Consider the following 9,723-nt stretch of genomic DNA (forward strand, 5'->3'; position numbering starts at 1 on the left):
TAACCTGAAGAGATGGCTCACCGGTAAGCGTTTTTACTCAAATGAGGAGCTCATAGCTGAAACTGAGGCGTGTTTTGGAGACCTTCCGATCGAGTACTTTTCATCCGTTATCAAAAAGTTAGAAAATAGTTGAACTCGCTGTATCGACCTAAAAGGAGAGTATGTTGAAAAATAAAACCGACTTTGGCCAAAAAAACGTCTTCGTGTTTCATTTTTCAGGGACTTATCAGACTGCCTAGTATTTCTTTTCGATTAAAAACGCCCACAATTTTAATTTTTTTTATATTACTAGTTTATAAAATAAACAAATATTGATGGGTGGTAAAAAGTATTTCAGAAAACATTATTGGCAATATAAGTTTAGAAAAGCCAGAAAAAAACGATTTCTTTTCCCTTAAAAACGGCAAAAATATGCAATTGTTTATAAAATAAACAAGTATTGATAGGTGGCAAAAAAATCTTCAGAAAACATTACTGACAACATAACTGCAACAAGGTTGGAAGAAAAAACGGTTTCTTTTCGCTGAAAAATGGCTAAAATGTGCATTTTTTTATATAATATGTTTATAAGATAAATAAATAAAACTTAATCTTAAATTTTAATGTCCCCCTATTATCCCAGCGATAAAACAAGCAATTTTAGAGCAGAAACGTACTTTGAAGACGAATAAGCCCTAATGCCGAGTATTTGTTAATACAATTTGTTCATGACAATTAACTATGCAAGTTAACTATTTTTCACGTCCCCTGCTATTAAATCCAAGCGATGAGAAGCATAACAAAATTTTGTCTAGAAGACAAATAGACAATTTTCGGAAAAATTTAGAGCTGAATTTAAAAAAAAAATCGAAAATCAGAGCATACTTGCGTTCTCAATGTCATTTCGAACCTCGTTTTCCGATTTCACCCCACTGTGTATCGGCGCGGTAAGGTAATCTAAAGCGCAAGTTGATAATGTCCAAATTAAACCGAATTTACGTAGGAGCATAGTTCAGGATTTGAAGAGTTTCATTTGAGAATATAAACTGAGATCAATTAAAAGTGAATTCGGAAATTCAAATAGATTAAGTAATGAAAAATCCGAACTTAAACTAGTTCAAAATGAACTTTGATATCGGAAAATAGTACAGTTGAGTGATGTCCAAATTCCTTTCAAGAAATTTGTTCAGTTCGCTAACCTAATTGAAACTTATACAACCTATCTAATACTAATAAAATATCAATTTAGATCAAACGGGCCCTTAATGTATGATATTCATCAAGAAACGTATTTTTACATAAAAAGAGTGGGTTTTAAAATAAACTTATTTAAATGCTTTATATCGGAAATTGATTTTTTATTTCTACCTCATGATATCGATATTTTCCTATCCGTATGTAAAAAAGGTATTAAAGGCTAACATCACGCCAGATAGTGAGGTACAATAAAAAAACGAGGTTCAAATCAACTTTTAGACTTTACTTATTTACTAATTTTGGATTTTTAAAGAGAAATCCAGCAAATAGCGAATACAGCAAAAAGTAATAATAATCACAAATTTCACTACTAAATACATAATTATTTACAGTTTTATGCCTGCAAATGCCGATTTGGTCAGTTTATGTGTTGAAACCATGACAACAATGATGATTTCATATGGGTCATTTTAACCCTCATGGTCGTTCATGTGACATGGTCAATGTCAATCGTTCTAGTAATAAAAAAAAATAAAAACTTTCTTCTCCTTATAAATGCCGAAATTGTGCATTCTTTATCAAATTAAAAAATAATATCGGCTGACAAATTTGTGTGCCTAAAAATTACCGGCAAACATAATTTGAGGAGAATTAAGAGAAAAATAGCTTCCTTCACTTAATTAATCCCTAATATTGTGTATTTCTTAATAAAATTTTGAAACCCCCAAATTAGGTTTACAAGTCAGCAAATTTGGTATCTTCTATAGATCCATATGCATAAAATGCAAGTGAGGCGTCAAGTAGAAAAAACTTTATTTGAAAGCTAAACAAGAAATTTGAAAAAATCAACATTTTTTGGCTATTTGCATTAAGGTAAAGGTTTAAGTAAACATAAATTTTAAGATAGACTTTCACAGATCTCTTTAAAATGTAATGCTGAATTTTACTTGTAAAAAATCCAAAATCAGTCAAGACTTGCAGTAAAAAAGTTGTCAAAAATGTTTTGGCGCAACCCTCTAATAAATATATTTACTGTCATACTAAAACGTAGATATGAGTATATTTTTAAGAAGACTGCATTAAGTCTTACTGAAAAATTGGTGTAGCTGGAAAAGGGAATACAGTCCATTCTTTTTGACAAGTTTTTTACCGCAAGTCTTGACCGATTTTGGATTTTTTTAAAGCAAAATTCATCATTACATTTTAAAGAGATCTGAGAAAGTCTAGCTTAAAATTTGTATTTGCTTAAACCTTTATGTTAATGCAAATAGCCAAAAAATGTTGATTTTTTCAAATTTCTTGTTTAGCTTTCAAATAAAGTTTTTTCTACGTGACGCCGCACTTGCATTTTATGCATATGGATATATAGAAAATACCAAATTTGCTGACTTGTAAACTTAATTTGGGGTTTGTAAATTTTATTAAGGAATACACAATATTAGGGATTAATGAAGTGGAGGAAGCTATTTTCTCTTAATTCTCCTCAAGTTATGTTTGTCGGTAATTTTTAGTCTTATAAATTTGTCAGCCGATATTATTTTTTAATTTTATAAAGAATGCACAATTTCGGCATTTATAAGAAATGAAGAAAGTCGCCACGGAATATCAGTACGACTAAGCGATTCGTAAAAAATGTTTGATTAATTATGCCGAATTTAGATACTTTCTTGTTGAAATCATGTATTATTGCAGAAACATTGAGGAAGTATCCAATAGTTCCGATCCTAAACCGTGTATGCCTGAAGGATTACAAGATTCCAAATTCAAATTTCTGCATACCGAAGGGCATGAAAATCATCATTCCTGTTTTGGGTATACAGAGAGATCCAAAAATATTTCCTGATCCAGAAGAATTCAGACCTGAACGGTTTGATTCTAATGAAATTGCAAAGAGACACGCTTTTAGCTATCTTCCATTTGGTGAAGGTCCTAGAGTATGTATCGGTAGGTACAAATTTGACAAATGTTTATTAATCTTGACTAAAAACTATAAATTTTACAGCATATTAATTTATTAAAAAATATGGTCTCTTGTTTAGGTAAACGATTTGGACTTCTTCAAATAAAAGTGGCATTAATTAAGATTATATCAAATTATAAGTTAAGTGTCTGTGACAAAACTGAAATTGTAGTGAAGCCTACAATTCGTAATTTCTTGCTTACTCCAGCAGGTGACATATTATTAAAAATGGAGGTGGTGTAAAAATTGTTATGTATTACAATCTTCATCATAACTTAATTGAAAATTTAACTTTCGATGCCTGTGTAATGGGTAGAAAATCGAGTTTTTTACTAATTTTTCGCCTAAATTATATTCACAAATTTTCTTAGAACCACATTTATGGACAAAAGACACAATTTAAAATTAAATGTACAATAAAAGAATTGTTTTTTTAATATGATGTGCACTTTCTTTAATCATAAAAACAAGACAATGACATTACGTTTTTTCAATACCAATGCATATTATGAATTGCAATAACGTAAATTTATTGAAACGCTACATTTTTCAGGGTAGCTGAGAATAAAATTTAATGCATAATAAGGAACGAATATTAAAGTAATCATGATAAATAAAATTTGTAGTTTATTTTGTAATATCTGAATAAGCAAATCCCAAGCCTAGGTACATAACTAAAAGTAATATACATTTGATATAATAGTGTTCAATATAACGTAGAAAATTCGACATTTTGTACGAAAACGTAAGCAAATCACGCGATGCTTGATAAGAATGTATTTTTAAAGCCAAATGAGCTTTAACAAAAGAGAATTCCCAATCACTAAATTACAGTAGTCGATGCTTTGACCTTTAATTTTTTAACGTGGGGGAAGTACAAAGACTGAGCACGCAGCGCGAGATAAATATTTTATTGAGCACGAAGTGCTAGAGGGGAAGGTCGCGCGCTCTTTTCAACAAACATTTGTGTTGAAAATTAATTTTTTTTCAAGTTATTACAAAAATAAAGTTTCGTCCTATGTCACTGGTATTATTGCTTGGCCCCAAACATTTTGAATTTCCCTCGCCAAATCTGAAATTACTAATTGATTGCACGCATGCGCTAAGAAGGTACTGTAGAGAAATAATCTGAAAAAACTGGAGTTAACCTGAAACAGGAAAACCATAACAGTAAGGAAGAAATCAGTTTCTGAAAGTATCAAATGGCCACACGTTATTGACGATAGAGTAGTTAAATTTAAAATAAAAAATTTGAAAAAGAACCAAAAATAATACCCTCACGGAAAAGAGGAAAAGCTGAACGATTCTTATCGAGTTGCAGACCACTAACGCTTACTCCCAAGAATGTTCATATCAAACGCAAAAAAAGCTGGTCAACTTATTATTGCTGCGTATTATGTATTCTAGGTATCATTTCAAACCCTAAATTTTCTTCATTGTTTTTAATTCAGACTACAATGTGAATTGTCCATTATTTCTCAAGTGACACTTAATAATTATATTCTGAAGTTTCAAGTAAAGTGTCACAAACTGGAAACAAATGCATTTTAATTACTATTTGCTCTTAGCTATCATTGGCAGGTTGTCTATTGTTTTGAACGTATGTCTCACATCAAGGCAAATATCAGTTTTGATTCAGGGCAAAATCAGACTTAATTTGAAACTTTTTTTGTTAAGTTTCGATTAAAAACCTTTTTGGTCATATTTTGCTGCTCCTCGATCAAAAGCAAATGTTATGCTTAAAATGAGACTAGCTCTTTTCTTTAAAGTCAAATAAATAAATTTGGTAATTTCGAGAATAAAACCATCCCTTGTTCCAAAAAATAATATTTAAAAAACACAGTTGACATTTTCTCAGGGAAAGAAATAACCTTTTCCACTAAATTACTGAAGACTAGTAGGAGAGAGTAAGGTGTACGGTGCCGGGCTTTGAACCAAATATCTTTTAAATTATAATTTAAATATGATTTTGAAGTCTGCATTTTTCGGTCAGTGTACCCTATACTATAAAAAGTGTAAAATATAATCCTTCTCGAGAGTATAATTGAATGAAAAAAATACTCGAGACATGATCTATTGATATATTGTTTGTTCTCCAAAATAGTTCAATTCCATTATAAACCCGTTACAAAAAACTGCTAAAGGTTCCAAAATTCAGAACATGCAGTGATCAATGATATTCGAAATCCTATTTATTGGGTTATTGTACAACCCATGTATTTAGGACCACACAATTAAATAAAGATGCTGGTCTCTTTCAAATAAATAAAACATCAAATTGCGTTATTAAGTAAAGAGAATTCTTTCCAGTATATTTTAATAGAAAATTATAATTATAGGAATGCAAATACATTCATAACCTTTATGACGACAATTTTATTTATTTGTAGGTTATAATCACGAATTTCTCATTATGGTCTCTTTCCAAGGAATAAAACGTAGTCTCCACACAATTTTTCGGACATCATGCCTCGCATGTAATTTTGCAAGATTTTATTAATTTTAATATATACAGAACTTTTATCAAAACAATGCGTGATACCAGAAGCTTAAAGAAATACTTCACATATTAGACTCTAATACAGTGAGACACTTCAATAGCACTCCCTTTCTATAAGCCTTTCGAGAATTAATGCCGAGTCGCATGTAGATGTAACAGGAGGTGCGCGGGATATGCAGTTGTCACTCAGGAGAGCACTCAAGCATGAACAAACAAAATCGGAGCGGGCTATAATGAGTTAGTTTCCACCCACCTTCAGCCCCAAAATCGGCGCTATAGAAGAGTTTGACTGTATTTTCATGCGTCAAGTATTTCAAAATATGTTGTAAGTGATGGAGTCCACGTCATCTGATCACGGAAATTAATTATCGTGTCGGATCGGGCTGTAATTCAGGATATATGATTGCTTGGTGGTCAATAAATAACACTAAATATTTTTCGAAAATTCAAAAAATATCACGCAAATATGGGACTTTGAAACTACAATCGTTTACGTTCGATTTGTTAAAAAAAGGTATTTAATGCATTTTTTATTTCATAAACAAAATAATCACAAAAATTCTTTACTTTTGAAGAATACCGTGTGTTATAAAATACTAATATTCATTAAAAAAGATCTAGAATCAATAAGACAACTACTTAGAAATATTTTTCATTAGAACTGAAGAAGTATAAAAACTCATTTAATTTTTTTATAAACGAATAAGTGCATGAAAATTATTTTGTGGGGAGCAGTCATGCTTGGTCACCTAATTTCATTTAAATTTTTAGAATGAATAGACAAAAGGGGTTTGTGTGTTGGATTGATAAAAATTATTAAATAATTTGTCATGTAGTAATCAAATAATTATTTTTTATTATTAAGGAAGTTCATGAAACGCGTAGAATTCATTGTACCAATGGATTATTTGCCTTGATATTGATGATAATTATTTAGCTTTAAAGGTTACATGATTTAATAATTATTATAATGTTAACGATATCAAATTTTTTAAATCATGACATATAATGACAGAATTATCGAATGGCCAAATGTGATGAAAAGCAGTCACTGGCAGTGGATTCCATGAAATTTTTATTTATAAAAAATTTTTATTCGCATGAAAATTTGGGTTTGAAAATTAATTATTTGTCTAAAGACGCTTTTATTTGCCTACCGAGCCACGCCACGTCAAATAAATGTATCTTAAAACACGAATATTTGGACGTCGAAAAGTTAAATCAATCAATTAGATCCCAAGATGCGTCATTTAAAAAAAATTTTGTACAATAACTCAAAATCCCATCTCTCCGCCATTTTTTCTAATTTTCACTATTTTTACCAACAAGCAATGATAATATATCTTGAATTACAGCTCAATCACATTCAGACAGTGTTTCAGACACATTAAATGTAACCCCCTAATAAGAAAATTGACAAAGAATAATCAGTAAATTTAATTTTTAAATACAGTTAAACCCTTCAATAGCCTTCTTTTCTATAGCTCTTTCGAGAATTGACGTCACGCCGCGGATGAGAGTAAATGGTGCTGCAGGGGGTGTGCGATGGTCACTCAGGCGTGTCCAAACAGGAGCGTTACGGTAAGGCACTCTGCCCTAACGTTCTACCTGTGTATGTGCGTCACGACATTCCGACAGTTCAGTCGAAGCCGGAGAAACACGCAAATTACCACGACAAGAATTCAAGCCGATCATTAGCGGGGCTCCGATGTCTACTGAAGCCAATGGGACTGATCGGATTAATTCATGCCATGATGAAATAAGCTTGTCATTGATAACAGCGCCATCTGACCCGCGAATATATATCGCGAAATTATTAAAGCAATATTCTCGAAAAATAATAGTGAATTTTAAATCATTTTAATCAAAAATGTTATACTATGGTTTAAAATTAATTATTCACTATTATATTTCTTGGTAATATTTCATTGAAATTAAATTTCTTCCGAATAGTTCGAAATTGGTGGCGTTGTCATAGCTAACAGTACGCTCCACTAGGGTACTATATTAGACAGGAATATGCAACCGCCAGTCTGGTTCCTGGACAGTTCGCGGGAAACAGAGCGATAAGCATGTCGTATAGTTTAATTAAAATTAAGTCTAGAATATAAGAAAAATGGTCTTCTGAAGTGCTCGGTTTTGTAAAAATAGAAGCGAGGATGGATTGAAACTTTACCGTTTTCCACTAAGGCGAAGAGAAAGACTGTCAATGTGGATCATAAATTGTAGACAATATAATTCAAATATAGGGGGTCTGAAGATTATGTTTACATATAATTAAATTTCCCATGAACATTTTTTTGATATAATAAAGTCAAATTAGATCCAGAAGAAAGTAAGGTTAGGAGCCCGTTTTCTACAGAACGACACACATTAGCCCACGCAAATAAAAAGGACGCATGATGTGAAATATAAATAGCTACCATAATAAACTCTTGAAAAAGTATTGTATTAATTTATGACCTATAGTCTATTATAATTTTTAATATTTATTTTAAAAATCATATTATTATAATTTTAGTTTTAGTTAGATAAGTTCATTCAAACTAAGTTACAAATATTGGTTAGTCTAATATTATAAAGGCTTTATAGCGTCAAAGTACTGACTTTAGTTCCAAGACTGTAGGCTAAAAAGATTTGAAATAAGGTCCGAATTGAAGAACAGGTTAAAGAGCATCAAAGAAGGATCAAAGTAAAGGTTCTTCAATAGCAAAACTCTAACTCCCAAAGATTCAAAATAGGGTCTGTAGATTGAAACAGAGTCAAAAGAGAGTCTAATTTTTCATTATGTAAGCGTTAATAGTTCAAATTAGGGTGTACAGTTTTAAATAGCATCAAAGTAAGTAAGAATAAGGAATTTTAGGTTCTAAGCAAGGGCTAAAGTTTGACAATTTAGTGTTTAAAATAATTGAATTTAATTAATTAATGATAATTGAACCAAACGTTTCGTTACACAATTTTGGCACTACTGGATTGATTTTGTACAAAATTACATAGTTTCTAGCCGGGAATACAGTTAAAAAATTTAGTGTTTTTTCAGTAGATGGGGAGCTTATCTAGTTTGTTGTGTTGTACGAGGGGTGTTCAAAAAGTAAGTTTCCCTAGAGTGCCATTTTGCCCAAGCGCCATCTAGCGAGCTAGGACCGAACATAGTTTTAGTTTAGGATATACCGGTAACAGCGGAACCTGTCTTGGCTGCCGAAAAAGTTTTTTTCATCAGTACCGGCTCAGAAACCATGGAGCTACCTGTGAAAAACGTGTCCACTTGTAAGTTGCGTGCAGTTATTCGCTTTTTAACTGCAAAAAGGCTTAATGGCAAGGAAATTCACACTGAATTAGTGCATATTTATGGTGAAAAATGCATTAGTGTGCAAATGGTGCGTCGGTGGCGTAGATATTTTCTCGAGGGACGCGGAGAAGTTCATGATGAACAGCGTGCAGGCAGGCCAGAAACCGCCATTACAGATGACGCAATCGCAGCAGTCGAAAAAACCATTTTGGCGGATAGGCGCTTTACAATTGATAGAATTTTGGATTCAATGCCTCCTGAAATCGATATTTGTCACTGTGAAATTCGTTGTCATTAAGCCCTTTTGCAGTTAAAAAGCGAATAATTGCACGCAACTCACAAGTGGACACGTACTGATGAAAAAAATTTTTCGGCAGCTAAGGCCGGTTCCGCTCTTATCGGTATATCCTGAACTAAAACTATGTTCGGTCCCAGCTCACTAGATAGCGCTGGGGCAAAACGGCAGAGTGGGAAACTTACTTTTTGAACACCCTTCGTAATAAAAATGCATGTTTTCAATGTTCACGTAGACGGACGAGACCTCCAAGAATCTGTTGCGCACGAAAACATAGATACTCAGCGCAACGCGTATGATACACTAATGATGAATTAGCATTACGCCAAGCAGAGTAAATACTGTAGAATGCAAAGGAAAATAGGTCATAAAGTAGGGATAGCAGCGTTGGTAAGACGAAACATCGTTAACAAAAGTTGTTAAAATAACATCGCCTTCGTGGGCTCTTCGCCAATATTATACAAAACGTTTGGCTCAGTGAGCCCATTTTATCACAAGAAAAT

General features: G+C 32.2%; 1 protein-coding gene across 1 annotated transcript in view; it reads left to right on the forward strand.

Moving 5' to 3' along the window:
* Positions 1–3,457, forward strand: part of LOC117182674 — a 107,994-nt gene extending 104,537 nt beyond the window's left edge. Inside the window, exons 19-20 of the mRNA XM_033375778.1 lie at positions 2,869–3,120; positions 3,216–3,457. Coding sequence (XP_033231669.1) covers positions 2,869–3,120; positions 3,216–3,379 — 416 coding nt within the window. The 3' untranslated portion in view covers positions 3,380–3,457. The remainder of the gene's footprint in view (positions 1–2,868; positions 3,121–3,215) is intronic.
* The last annotated feature ends 6,266 nt before the right edge of the window (positions 3,458–9,723 follow it).

The sequence above is a fragment of the Belonocnema kinseyi genome, chromosome 2 (genome assembly GCF_010883055.1).
Source record: "Belonocnema kinseyi isolate 2016_QV_RU_SX_M_011 chromosome 2, B_treatae_v1, whole genome shotgun sequence".
In the NCBI taxonomy this organism is placed as follows: domain Eukaryota; kingdom Metazoa; phylum Arthropoda; class Insecta; order Hymenoptera; family Cynipidae; genus Belonocnema; species Belonocnema kinseyi.